Genomic DNA, 15,371 nt, shown 5'->3' with positions numbered 1-15,371 from the left:
TATGGTCACTTTTTAGTAAAAATTATTTTGATTAAATTGGAGCATATGTGGTGGTCATATTTTTCTATTATCCAGATGTTTCTGTTGAAAGGACCAGAGTTAATCGGACACTCCTGTGTTCTGAAAAATTATCTTTTCATTATCTTTTATCAGTCGCAGGTAAAATTAAATCAACCATGTATTTTCCAAGTCATATACTAAAGATATTGGTCTTTGTGATATGAATGATCATTAATAATAAATTACTAAGTACACGTGCTTTGACTTTATGTTATAATTTTTTCATTGGATAAGTTATTCAGAATGGATAATTGAATCAGATATGTGGATATTTATTGTTATATTCATAAATATCTTTAGATGTTGATTAGATATCAAAGATAAAATGACTAGGTTCTTGTTGCTGGAAAGAATACATGGTGAAAATTACTAGTAGATAAACAAATAATATTTAATAGAAATAAGAATTAAATGTCAATATTCTCACAGATTTTCTGGAATCTGGGACATATGATCCATATTCTTAGTATCTATAACTATGTATTATCAAAAGGAAAGTCTCGATACTGTATTTTCATCAGGATCTTATCAACAAAACATATTGTAGAATAGATTTTTTTTTCTAAGAAAATCCCATAAATAGATTTTTACTCTTACTTTTGTGATTTTTGTCCTTAGCTTTTATGAGTCACTGGTGTTTGTTAACGTTTATTTCACTTAGTCTATTTTGTGTTATGAATATGTGAGTTCATGTGTCTCAGGAGTATCTTTCCACTGAAATTTCTTATACTTATACTTCTCCATAGTTTTTCACTTTTGTGGTCAAATAATAATTGTTTCCAATGTCAGTGTTTGTTCATGGAATCTGATTCTAACATCTCATTCACATGTAAGATATATTTAAACATCACAACCTTTCCCTTGAAGTTGATGTTCTGATGTCAGGTTTCCATATTTCCTATCAGGAGTGAACTTATCTCTGTTTTAAGATATGATTTTGTATACTCACAATTATAAGGAATTTAAAAAATAAATCTATCTGCACTGATAAGTTCAGCAAGATTTCTGAGTACTGTATAAATATACAAAACCAGAATATATTTCTATTTACACGATGAATGATCAGGAAATGAAATTAAGGCAAAGCAGACCAATGCTCAGAAATTTAATTATTTTACACAGTCTATTTAGTTACTAATAAATGGCAAAGCTAGGGTGTCAACTAGTTTCCTTATCTTTAAAGTTTTTTTTATCACTTTTAGACATCTTAGGAATAAACATACAGAGTAAAAGAATATGCTTTGTGAAACCCATTCTTTTGTACTTACATATTTGGTTGCCATTTGTCATTTAAATGATATTCATTGATAATTAAATAAAGACCCGAAAAGATTTCTTTCTATTCAATGATGCTGGGTTTAAATGAGAAAATTCACTCTTTCCTTTTGATTCATGAATAATACTTTATCTTTGAATAATAATAAATTATACCTGAAGTATTTCCAAAAGTGTGGTCAAATTGTGGTCCAGTATAAGGAGGAAATGTTGGTCCTTGAATCCTTTCCCATTCATTATCATCATCAAGATCCTGGATCCAGAAACAAAACCCATCCTCAAAATTGCAGTTGATTTTCTCATAATCTGTATATATAAAAAAAATCCAAAACTTCTCAAGTTTAATACATAACAAACAGTTTAATACATAACAAACAGTTATGATAGATAATATTGAAAATAGTTCGTTTATATAGCTTTTAATTACTTGGTATGCATAGTGGATTCTTTATTACTCTTAATACAGATCAATTCTAGTTAACTATAGCTATTTGTTTCCAACTGTGTCCAATTATGTCTCTTACAACAAGGAGGACTATATGAAAGCAGACTTTCATTGCTTAATTTTTATATCTTGTTTACACTGGTTTCATAACAGAAATGTTGCACTTTTAAGTTGCAAAATTAAGTTCATGTTGCAATTTTTTCTGAATTAGTTTCGTGCTAATAATTTTTCAATTGTCATGTTGATGTACATAGGAATTTTATTTAACTTTGATATTGATTTGTAATTTTTCTCAAAATGGCTAATTGATTGCTACAGAGTATTAATTTGTTACTATCATGCAAAGAGAGATGTACATAAGATCTTACAAAGAATTTACATAGTGTAAAATTTAGGTTCTGCTGCTATTAAAACATTGAAACATCTGAAAAGTGAAAGGCTGAAGAATAGAAAGTACTTACTATCAAGTTCACTGCTGTTAAATGTACTATATGTGGCATTAAAGCCAACATAATCATTTTCATCAGATTGTATAAGAAAGGTCACTGTAACTTGATGGGAAAAAATTCTAATGTCACCAGGATTTGATTCCATAAGAGAAGCTATAAAAGAATATACTTTGAATTATTATATACATATACTATATATGCCATAAAAAGAAAAGAATTCTTTTAATAAGCAAGTTCTAAAAAGCATAAAAGTTAAACAGTAGGAATAAAAGTTAGCTTGACTCTACCTGTTATCTCCTGTGCCACACTAATGCTAGTTAACAAAGGGTCAAAAGAGCAGAGGCAAACCAGTGCTTATTTTGCCTGCTTACCCATAGAACTGTAGGACCTGAAAGTAATTCTGGATGATGTAAAGAATGTTTCACAGCCCTGTATATGATCATAATGTTGCTTTGCCTTAGCTCTGTGATGCCTATGAAATAATTTTCATCTTTTAATTCTCAGGAATTGATATGCTTATGATATAAAAAGTTATCAAATAATTTATAAAAATATTGCTATATGAGACATTTTACTTATTTTTATGGTATGAGTGTTTTGCCTCCATGTACCTAAGTGCACCATGTGTATTCAATGCTTATGGAGGCCAGCAGAGGGCATTTGATGCCCTGGAATTGGAGTTAGGGACAGTTGTTAGCTGCTATGTGGATGCTGGTAACCAAACCCAGGTCCTCTGGAAGAACTAGAAACACTATTAACTGGTGAATCATCTCTCTAATCCCAAACTTGATTTTATAAAAATTTGTAGCTTACCATATACATTTTCAAAAGGAGTAATATCACATTTACTAGGTTCACATCTCTTAAGCAGCTACTTTAAAAACTGCTTTAAGCCTACCTGCCTTTCTCCTAACAACATTAAAACTCTTAGTAAAATGGCTTCTTGCTGGATCACAGTGTGGTGGTTCAATAGCATCCCTAACAGTTTTGCTAGATCCTTACATTTGCAAATCATAGGACAGGCAGTGTGTTAGGCATCAATGAAGACACCAGAGGGCTAAGAGTTTAAGAGCTCATGCTCTAGACTCAGTATTCAATTTAGTTGTGGCTCTTGTCTTACTGGACTTCTTTGTCCCTGCATTCACTCTATTGTAATTCCATGTTTTTCATTAATATTTGTTCTATGGAATAAATAACTTCTGTGTAGAATAATGACCCCTACCTAGCGAATGCTCAGTGAATGCTAAACAATTGTGTGTGTGTGTGTGTGTGTGTGTGTATGTGTGTGTGTGCACCATAGAACAAAACAAAAAAAGAGATAAATCAAGCTGGAACTGATCTTAAAGTTTCATCTTTACTGACTAGTTTCCATGGTGCTAGAAGATGCCAAGCATACCACCAAAAGAGAAAAGTAAAAGTGAGTCTTATAAGCTACAATAACCGCTGTCCTGTCAAGATATGCCCTGGTTTAATAGTGTCAAAAATGTTATGCAACCAACTACTTTCTGATTGGATTTAGGATTTGCTTACCAAGATGGAGTCCATAGCTGCACTGATAAGAGGCTTAGGAACCTGTGGTTAAGCAGGTCACAGGCCACTGGGGAGAATCTACAACTATTACTCTGCTATGGACATAGTATTAAACCAAGTCCTAATGTGGTATTGTTATACCCATAGATTAATGCATCTCCCAACTCTCAGCAGAGTTCTTTCTTGCAGTGGATGGCAACTGATCAACACACATGGAATTAAAGAGACTACAGATTGCTTGGTCCTGAATGGGACATCATGATCAATTTTTTGCCTCTCAAGTCTCAGTGATCATCGAGGATGAAGTGGTGGATAGAATTTAAGAGCCAGATGTGGTAGTTGACTACAAAGAAATAGTGTTTTTCTGACAGCATGGCAGTTACTCATATTAATTCACAGCAATTGTGACAGCATGCTCAAGATTTACTTAAACTCAAATGAAATTACGAGTACTGGGAGACGGGATGGCAGATAAGAAACTCCAACACCTGCTGAGGAACTATTGGCAGCCGATAGTTGCTGGGAGAGAGAGACTCAGTTTTCTTTAAGGGTGTGAAACTGTGCAAGTTAACATGATTCCAGGGAATTGATTCACACTGAAGGGCATTTGGGAACACAAATGAGACTTGATATACCTTTCAAAAGTAATAACAGAGGACATGAAATTGTGGTGGGGTTCATTAGTAAGGGAGAATGCAGATAGGTGATGGGGTCTGAATATGATCAAAACATGTTGTATGACATTCTAAAAAATATAGATACATATTTAAAGTTGCAAGAAGTTTTGAAAGCATGTAAATCAAAGTTAAAATTCTTAAATACATATCAATAAAGATAACTTTAAATTTATGAAGAAGCTGCTATCTCCATGATTGTGTAGTATATTATAATATTATCAAGTATAAACATGTCAGTTTAAATTTAAATAAATAAATACAGAGTTTTTATAATTCCACACAGTCTGTTAGATATTAGAGATAACATTTAATTGTTTAAAAACTTGCTGTTTTAATATCAAAATTAAAAATTTAATACCCAATCCCCTTTCTCATTTGTTTCCTGGTTAAGATTAATATATTTATTTGTCAAAAATTTCAAATATATTTTAGTTTAAATATTTTAATAACTGCCTGTTGTGATTTAAATATATACTTTCATGGTATTTTTTTCCATGTGGATTTTAGCTTTATATAACATTATTTTGATAATTACTCTTGTATTAACCACATTACACTGCCTAATAAACCCAACATTTCAGGGCGATATGTGTATATATTTTTACAAATAAACTAAGGGTATCTGAAAAATAAATATCTGTAAAATTAATTTCCATTTATCAACTGTAAAGTCATATTTTTATTGTCAATAAAATATGTGTTATATTACCTCTGGGACCAGGAATATTCATTAAAGTGACATCTTGCCTGAAACACAACTTTATACATTGTGATGATTGTAGCTAAAATTTCCTAACGTTGTATTAGCCTTTGGTGATATTTAATTGAACTACAGTATTTTCCCATATATGATGTGTGAATTTTTACTTCAAGGAACTGCATTAATCAGCTACAAAGACAGTTTATAAACTTGATGTTCCATTCATTACAGTGAAGCGTGACAGCATGAACTCACGTGTCTGAATACACACATCACTGTGTTTGTTCTTGGGCTTTGAATCACAATAAATGATTGTTTTATATTTGAAGGCAGAAAGTATTTTGTGTCGATTTCTGCCTCTAGCTCTTAGTAATTCTCTGAATTAATAGATATTTGTTCCCTTTGCCTCATTTTTCTCTTCTGTAATACGTGTTTTTCAATTTTATTGATAATATGAAATGAGAAGATCCACATAGATTATTCAGTACAATACGAGCTCAATAGTAACCAATATAAAAAGAAATATTAGTCAATGTTTAAGTATTTATCATTTTCAATCTATAAAAAGAATTTTACTAGATAAGATTCATTTTTCATAATCCATACAATTTAGAAGTTGAAATCACTAAACTTTATATCGAGTCTCTTACAACGTGATCTTGCTCTGCACTTGACTACTTCTCTCAATGTGTGAGCCAAACGCCACATTGTCTTAGTCATCCTCATTTAATCTCCTACTGGAATTTTACCTCTAATTTCATTCTGTGTGATAATCAAGCTGTGCAGTTTAGCCAAGTGAATAACGAAAAGTTCTTATGGTTGGTGTGGACTAGCAGTACATTCCCTGCTTCCTCTCAGCTTGTATCAATGTCTAGGCTCTCGTGATGAATGAGTGGACTACTGTAACACATTTATATCTCCTCGTACTGAGAGTGCTTCTTAGGAAAGACACTGCTATCCACTTTACTGCTGTTACTAGGTCTGCAAGAAAGACAGCGCTGTAGTGAAAATACAATCAGAGACTCTGGGTTCAAAACCTATGCAGTATTAGAGACAAAGAACAGACAATTCTAAAGACTGGTCTGAATTTTCTTTAGTGGGGGCAGCATTTAAGCAATGCATAACTAATACATTTATCACATCATTTTTGAAACACTGGTCAGAAGAGGATCCTGTCAAATTGTACATGTAGATATTTTATAAAAAGGAGAATAACATAAAGAACTCATTTCCTAATTTTTACATTGAAGACCACCTCTGCTTTCTCATGTATGTAACTTAAACTTCAAGTTCATATTCTGATAAAAATCAACAGAAAAATTATCATTTCCAGAGTTCCCCATGTATTTTCATTATGGCAATCAACTATGCATTTGTTTTGACTTACCTCTTAAAATTTTGCTTGATCCTATACCTTCATAAATCTCTAACACATCTGTATAATATGAAATAAAAGATCCAAAGCTGAGTTTAATGGAAAGTCCTTGAAGTACACTAAATTTAAGGCAAAAAAAAAAAAAAAAGACAAAAAAATTCTTAAGTTGTCGCAAAGTTCTTAACGCATTCTAGAATTTGTATTTTCTTTTCTTGCATTATGGAACATGTGAGATATGTCAACCTAGAAAATTTTAAATGTATAATATTGTGCTGTTAAATATTACCTTAATGTAGAGCAAATATTTAGGACATTTTCATGTAACACAACTGAAACTCTGTATCTATTAATCAAAATCTTTCCATTGTTTTGTTCCTCTGACCTAGGTAAATACCATTCATTTCATTTATATGAATTTAACTTTAGTGAAATTATGCAGGATTTACTTTGAGTGCCTGTATAATTTCACTTAATGCTATCAAGTTTCAGTCCTTTTTTGTCTATGCAAAATAACAATGGTCTACCAAATGCATATTCTATATTTTTGTTACCTTTTCATTTATTGATGGAAATTCAGTTTCTTCCAATTCCTGACTTTTATGAATAATGTTGCAATGTGCAAGAAATTGCAAATAACTTTTTGAGACACCAATTCCAAGTGTTTTAGATAAATAACTAAAATTCCAATTACCAGATTATAGTTGGTTGAAGAAATGATACAATGTTTGCATTACAGAACTAGCATTTTCAATTCCTACTATTAAATGCATGAGTTCAGATTTTTCCATTTTTGTGCCAAAACTTATTACTGCTTTATTGTATATAGTGACCATTCTAACAGACATGAGGTAAAATGTCCAGGTGGTTGTGATCTATATTTACATTTTATTTGGTGTATTAAACTTCTTTTCATATACTTCTTATCCATTTCCGTGTCTTTGGATTGGTGTTTGTAAAAAGCTTTGTTCATTTTTATTTATTTAATTAAAAATTAAAATTTATTTTGCTTTTATTTTATGTTTTGGATGTTTTATCTGGATGTATGTAAGTGTAACATGTGCATGCAATGCCATGGAGACCAGAAGAGGACCTTGGATCCCAGGTAACTGGAGTTGTAGATAGTTGCTGTCATGTGGGTGCTGGGAACTGAACCTGTGTCCTCTGCAAGAGCAGCCAGTGTTTTTAACCACTGAGCCATTTGTCCCACCCCACTTTGTTCATTTTCTTAATCATTATTTTTTTAAATTTTTAATAGCTACATGATTAGAAGAAGCATTTCACTACAGCTTTAACATATTCAGTAACACACTTCAGAGCAAGAGTACATCTCTTTCACAAGTAGGTTCAAGTTTCTAGGTTCACAGTTGAGTTAATTCAGTTATACAATATTGAACTCAGTATAAGCCGTGTAAGACATAAAATTTAATGACTTTTTTAACCTTTAATAAAGATCTCCATTTCATTTTAGAATATATTGTTCCTTGCAGAAAGACTCATTGTTTTTGCTACTAACACAGTTGTTGGTGCACGCATCTCTAAACTGTATGTATCTGATTATTACTTTGTTCATTTTCAATCAAACCATTATTGTTATTTTCTAAGGAGTTCTAGGGATTCATTATGTGGTTTAGGTATTTAGTCATTAGCTCGAGTGATAAGCAAATCCTATCTTTCATTTGGTAAGTTGTGTTTCTACCATGTTGAATATATCCCTTGCATCAAGAAGCTGTTCATTTTTCAGCAACCTTAGTTATCTGTATTTTCTTGCATTGCTTGTGTTGCTGGTGTCTAAGAAATAATTGCGAATAATTTTTACTAGACCTATTTCTAGGTTTCTTCACTGTTTTAGGCCCTACATTTTCCACATGACTGTTTATTTCTATACAATGTTGTTATTATTTGGTTAGAGATAATGTAGAATCTACAGAGTACATGAATTTTAACAATATTGTCTTCTATTAATTACATCACCTATCAACCTTTACAATATTAATGAAATTACTAGCTACATATTCACTGTCTTAAAACTCAATTATATAACAAAATTTGTAACTCAAGAGTAGTTATTAGTTAACTCATTTTTCACTATCTAATATTTATAGACACTATTACAAGATTATTCATTTAACATCATCTGTGTAGCTTCTAGTAACAGTTTATAAGAAGAAAGGAGAAGTCTCATCAGAAATTTTTATTTTGATAGATTTATTAATTGGCACTCATAAATTTAAGGGCCATGAGAGGATGATAGATATGGTAGAAAAAGGGTGCACAGACTTCCTTGGTTTCTACACAAGTGTGATAAGGGAAAATAGATGAGGTTGAGGAGAAGAAAGAGCTCCAGCCCAGACTGAGAGGAGAGCAAGCCTGCTGCTGGTGAGGTTTATTTCAGTTCTGCTTCTGTTAGCACAGTTCAGGGAAAGGGGAAGTTAACCAGTTTGTAAGTGCATTAAGGAAGCCAGAGTCAATCACAAAGAAGAAGACAAAAAGGCAAGGGTGATTTTTACTTTTTAATTGAAGTGTGGTGTCTCCAGGCAAGAAAATAATGAGTTATTTCCTGATATAGCTTTAGAATTATATATTTAAAACCACAAGGTGAGCATCCTGGGGCCTTTGCACTCAGTGACCTCTGGCTTTTTGAGGAAGAAAACTGGAAGTAGAAGAGAGCAACAATTTCCAGCAGTTCTCTGCTCTCTTCTAGGTCAGAAAAGCCAATTTGCTGCAAAACAGCAGAGGTCTTTATAAAGTAAGATAATAGAAGACTAGAAGCCTATAGTGTTAGAATATTAAACATCTATGTTACCTTTTGATTTCTTAAAGAGAATGATAAAAAGCAAATTTGTACCTTTATAAATTTAATACACACACTTTGTAGTTTTGTATCTTAGCTAATGTTTTTATAGCCCACTTGCTATATGCTAACACTTTTCTTGATTATTATGTTTTTTACATATGGGTTTTATTGATTCCAGGATTTCATACAATGTGTTTTGATGACATTTAGGGCCCATACCTATTTCCTGTCCTCCATTATATCTGCCCTTTTCCTTTCCTGTTCTTTTATTTTTTGTAATGACTTTGAATTCCATATTTAAAGATGTTGAACAAGGTAGATGCAGACATTTTGAGTCAAAGACATCTATTCATGTGTCTGAGAGCTGATGTCTTGATTTTTATGTAAAATATTATCTCTGGTATACACATTCTGGAACATTGGCAATGCATTAAGTGAAGTTATAAAGACAAGGGTGGGAAGATTCAGCCCCCACTTGCACATTAACTATTTCTCCTCTACTTAATTGGCCTTCTAAACTTGTAGAAAATTCATTGTCTTCACGTATATTTGGTCATCATTGGGAAAACTCAAACTGTGTGGTAAATGCCTCTTTAATATAATAACAATTTTAAAAAGAAAACGATTTAAATTATTTGACTATTCTAATGAAGTCTTATCATGAAGTCTAGCCATTATTCTGAGGTAGTATCTTAGACACAAAACTTGTTTAGGAGCCCAATAAAATGTTCCTATTTATTAAAAAATATTTATATAGAAGTAAACTAATTAATATTTTATATGCATGAGTGTTTAGCCTATATGTATTTAAGTGTGCCTATGAATGCAATTCCCACAGAGGCCATAAGAGGGCATTGGATCTCCTGGAACTGAAGTAACAGAGGGTTGTTAACCAACTTATGGGTACTGGGAACCTAACCAAGGTCCTTGCAGGAGCAACCAGTGCCTTTAATTTCTGAGCCATCTCTCCAGGCCTGATAAAGATTTCTTTTTAAGGTTAAGATTGAAAGAACTTTGGAGTGGTTTGTCAAACGGGAGGATATTGTTCATAGTTAACTGAAAGTATTACTGTTTAAAAAATACTATAGAAAGGAAAGGCATAAGACATTTTATGGTAAAGATTTCAGACCTAAGAGCAGGACATAAAAAAGCAGTATCTTACCTGATGATCCACCTGCAAACAATACCCAGTTCTGTTGGCTTTGGATAATGAGCAGCTTGGAAAGACCCAGAAGACCCAGTCAACAAAAATCTTCCATCACAAGCTGTGGCTGTGTAAAGATATCAGGTGGTATTAGACAATGCAGTCTTGGAACTTGAAGGGTTAATTAATTCACCCAAGGTCTTTTGGTTCATAAGCAGTATACAAAGACAGGCAACCTTATTCCAGAGTACTCTGTGCTGTGTTTTTCCATCCCATAACAGTGTTAACCTTGAGAATTTGCAAACATTATTTGTTAGCTAGTAAAAATTTTAGAACTCTTCAGATTGATTTAGGATATTTTTCTTGGGAATGACTATTGACAACATAATGCTTTACAAGATGTATAATATTCCAAAGAGCAAGGATTATGTTAAGTTTTCCAGGCCTTCAGGAACCAGTGACTGTGCTGGACAGACTTTCCCAAATGCCTTGTAGGCAGATGGACACTGAGTTGCCTATTGTCATGGTTGGCTTGGGGTGTCAATTTGACACACCTGGAAAAAAGGAAGCTCAATTAAGGAATGTCTTCTATTGGAATGGCCTATGAGCATGTCCAAGAGGCATTTTCTAGATTGTTGAGTGATGTGGGAGAATTCAAACCATTACGGGTGATGCTGTCCAGGGGTAGGTGGGCCTAGATTCTCTAAAAAACAAAAAAGTCTAAGAACACCTAAGGAGCAAGCCAGTAAGCAGTAATCCCCTGTGGATTGTGCTTCACTTCCTGCCTCCCAAGTTCCTGCCTTCAGTTCCTGCCCTAGATTCCCTCAGTGATGAACTGTGATAGGGAGGTAAGTCAAATAATCTTTTTCTTCCCCAAGTTGAATTTGGTCACAGTGTTTTATGACAGTAAATGGAAAGTAACTATAACACTTGAGCAGCTATTGTAGAAATAATTGTGTTTATTTCCAATTGTGGTTTCTTCCCTTGCCTAAGATCAATTTATGGGTGTCATAGGAAGCTTTGCATCCTAAATGCCTAGGTGTGTTTCTTGGTCTGTGATATACGTAGATTATTATTATCCTAAGTAGCTAGTATTTTTGTATCATGGTACATATCCTGTCTTACATAATATGGTCAATTTGCTTCTCTAGCTTTCTATAAATCTGTAAATTTCTACTGATAATAAATAATCAAGTCTTGATTAATTCTTGAAATTAATAAAGTCTTTTTAATTATAGATATTAAAAAGTGTGGACTATTCCCAAAGTTATATAAAATAAAATTACAAAAGTATTAAAGTATTCATAATAGAAAATTTCTGGATGCCAAAATATCAGGGGTGGATGGAGGATTGTGTTGATGGCTTTGTATATTCTTTGTAGGATGTTTATCCTACAAAGTGAAATAAAAAAGGTTTTCAAGATCAAAATATCTCAGCCACTAAAGAATAAATTGTTTATAATTGTGAGTATGTGAACTTCTCAGAGCCTCTTAGAGTAGCATCAGAAAAACGATTCTTAGTTGAGGCAGATGAGTGTGCAGATGACAGCAGATATTCTGTGAGCTCTCAGAAGGGCTGCTGGCAATGGCAGAATCCTGCAGGTGAGACTGGGACCCACTGAGAGCTCCCTCTGCTGGCTCAATATTTGCTAATTGTCTATCTGCTCGGGTTTTGAATTCTCCAGGATGTATAAATTAAATGTGATCTATGCTGTTATTATGCACACATATTTGAGCATGGAAATTAAGAGAACTCCTGCCAACTTTGAAATAGTCCTGCTTCTTGACCTAAAGACTCTGAGTTAGCATCTTTTCTTCTTTTAGGTCAGGTAAAAAGTGAACTTTCTTGCTGATGCAGTTCTAATCAGAAGAGACAAACAATTTTTTAAAACATCTTATTTAAGCTATAGTCAGCTATATGTTGTGAAACCTAACAAGAGACTAAATAAACTGTGTGAGGAAGTCAACATTAATGTGACTCTGTTAATAACACAAAGTAGAATAGAGCTCACAGCTAGGGTAAAATTAATAAATAAGCAAGAGATCAAAGGTCAATTTCATCACGAGAAAACTCTTAAATTAGCTTGTGAGGTTTTTTACCCCTGAGTATAGATTGGTGGAGGAGGGCTTTGAGATGGTGTCTTGCTGGTGAAAGTTTGAGTCAGTGCTAAAAGGAAGTGTCTTTGATTTTGGAGCACATCACTACCAGAGATTAAAATGGATAAAACTATCTGTGCTTTAAAGCTCTAGCTGTTGAAACATAGTTCATTTGATTGATTTTTATACTACTTTATCTCAGAAATGATTTTAAGCTATTTTTTAGAAGTAGCTACAATACTATTATTAAATTGCATATAAGAGAATGAAGGAAATGGAAAATGAGTTCACTGAAACTCAAGAAAGACAGGCACGTGGAAAACTAAGTTTTATAAATGTAAGGCTATATGCTACTGAAAAGAAATGATGCATATTATCATGTATTTAAAAAAATTTAGATATTTAACTTGGTTGTAGCACTGAGTCTCATCACATGAATTTGTGTGACTCAGAAAAATATTATTTCTTTAAAACTTATTTAGAGACAATTTCTCACTCAGGAATAGTACCACTAATTTTTGACATGCGTCTTCACCAACTTATGAGAATTACAAACTCCATGAGGAAAAAGACGAAAGAACTGGTGACACATTTTAAAATTATTTGATTTGCCTAATATGTTAAATCATTTTCTGTCTTTAAAGTTGTTGACCATCATTATAGAGGCTTAAACTGTGCCCCTAAATTTGATACAGATTATTTTTCAAACAGAAATCAGTATCACCATTGTCACCTCACGATGGCACACTTGGACCATATTCTCCTTGAAAAGGCTTTGGAAAATGCCGAAAAGCATAACAGGAAGACCGCTCTCTTCTTCTTTGATTAACTTATATAAAATAGTTTTAAATATTCTGTAGCACGCACTTTCTTCCAATACATTAGAAGTGCACTTCAAAGTACGTAGTTAAACTTTGCAGGCTTGAATTTTATCCAAGAATATTTGAATTGGGAATACTGAAAGGAAGTCTTTTTAGTACAGTTGCCTTTTGCTGAATTGTTACTGGGAAACAGACCAAGTGCTTGTCTTATAACAACATATGTACCTAATGGATAGGTAATTTAAAAAAAAAAACTTTGGTCCATATTGGAACATGCATCTTCAATTAATGTCAAGTAAGATAAGAAAGTTGTAACAAACAGCAGATGGAAAAAAAGCATCCCTAAAATAGTTTAGGAACTAACTGTACTCACCCGCAGTTTTCAAAGAAATTATAAAACACTTACACTTGGGCTCTGATGCAGGTGCATCACGATAGTAAGTTCCAGGTCAGCCTGAGCTACATAATGAGACTCTGTCTCAGAAAATAAAGTAAATGAAAATGGTGACATGAATTAAAAAATGAAAACATTCTTAATTCATGCTTTCTGTTTAATTGTTCAAAAATGAATTCTGGATTAGACTTAGAAAATGGTTCTTTTCAGTGTTTACAATCTGAACTCACACTTACATGGTGATCAGCTATACACAAAACTAACATTCAATTAGAAAGTGGATTCTCATAAACTTTTCTAAATGATATCCAGTCATAAAAGTTTATAAAAAGAATATAATTATATTTTGTATTAAATTATGCATATGGTTATTGAAATTGCTTATTTTTCATTAGTTTCACATAGTTGAGATTGTGGGGTGGTGCAGTCAGGGAGCAGAAAAAGGAGTGGGGTCCTTACCACAGATTTCACTGTCTTCATCAGAACCATCAGGGCAGTTCACTTCCCCATCACAAAATAAATCAATTTCTATACAGTTCCAAGCATCACCACAAGGCATTGAACCAGGTAGGCACTGTACTGAGGTGCTTCCTTTAAAAGAAGATTGGAATTGTAAATTTCTTGAACTTCAAATTTCCAACTTCAGAATTCCAAATAGTCAATGACTGAATATTTGTTATGAGATTTTTGTCATTTAAGTTCCTACTTAAAATGTAGTACTTCAGTAGCCAATAGAATACTTGATGAATCAATCATTTGTAAAATTGCATAGACATTTAAATTTTATAGAAGAAAGAAACAAAAAATCAAAACCATTATCAGTCAGGGTTTTGGCCATGCATGGTAGCATAAAACTTTAATCCTAGCACTTGGGAGGCAGAGGTACATGGATCTCTATGTTTTCAAGGCCAACCTGGTCTGAATAGTGAGTGAGTTCCAGGTTAGCAAGGGTTACTTAGTGAGACTCTGTCTCAAACAAAAGAAAACAACATAAAACAAGCACAAATAAACAAGCAATCAAAAATATTTCTTCATTGATGGTAAATGTATATGTTGATGCTTTTTATTTCAAGTTGGATGAATGTATTTTAAAATTAATCTCCAAATTTACACCTCCTACCATTATTGTGTTAGTGAATTATGGGCACTCTCTTGGGAAGTTTATTATATCATCTAGAGGACAATTCATTTACTCATAGCTTTATTTTTGAAAATACGTTTGATCTCATATTGTACAATCTGTGTTCTGCAGAGAAAAACATCAATGAAAGAAACTTTATATAAGATGAACTATCTAAAATTCTAAGTGCATTACTATACTGAATTGTCAAAAATACCAATGGTTATTTCCTCTCCATAACTCATTGAAACAGCTGCTCTTAGAGCATAAGATATAAGCACAACCCTACAGGGTGCTAGGTCATTCTCTGACAAGAAGCGATCACTTTGTAACTCTCAGCCTTTTTATTGATCACCTGTGCTGTCCATGGATCTGATAGACACACCAAGACACACAAACTTTCAGAAATTACATTGAAATTATTTTATCCCAATTCTAAGAATAAGGCATTCTTATATGTCTACTATATAATATATATATATATACACTC

At 32.8% G+C, this 15,371-nt stretch overlaps 1 protein-coding gene across 2 annotated transcripts in view; it reads right to left on the bottom strand.

Annotated features, from left to right (window-relative positions):
• The window catches only part of Tmprss15 (transmembrane serine protease 15), a 136,938-nt gene that overhangs the window by 89,339 nt on the left and 32,228 nt on the right, over window positions 1-15,371 (bottom strand). Inside the window, exons 8-12 of one of the 2 annotated variants that reach the window (XM_008830796.1) lie at window positions 14,221-14,348; window positions 10,468-10,576; window positions 6,524-6,630; window positions 2,242-2,382; window positions 1,492-1,641 (exon numbers count right to left, since the gene is read on the bottom strand). In XM_008830796.1, the coding sequence (XP_008829018.1) occupies window positions 1,492-1,641; window positions 2,242-2,382; window positions 6,524-6,630; window positions 10,468-10,576; window positions 14,221-14,348 (635 nt within the window). Of the gene's footprint in view, window positions 1-1,491; window positions 1,642-2,241; window positions 2,383-6,523; window positions 6,631-10,467; window positions 10,577-14,220; window positions 14,382-15,371 lie in introns of both variants that reach the window. The other variant, XM_008830795.1, reaches the window with a different exon arrangement.

Source organism: Nannospalax galili, unplaced genomic scaffold (assembly GCF_000622305.1).
Source record: "Nannospalax galili isolate Female #2095 unplaced genomic scaffold, S.galili_v1.0 scaffold654, whole genome shotgun sequence".
Taxonomy (NCBI): domain Eukaryota; kingdom Metazoa; phylum Chordata; class Mammalia; order Rodentia; family Spalacidae; genus Nannospalax; species Nannospalax galili.
This window is presented reverse-complemented; position numbering and strand designations above follow the sequence as displayed.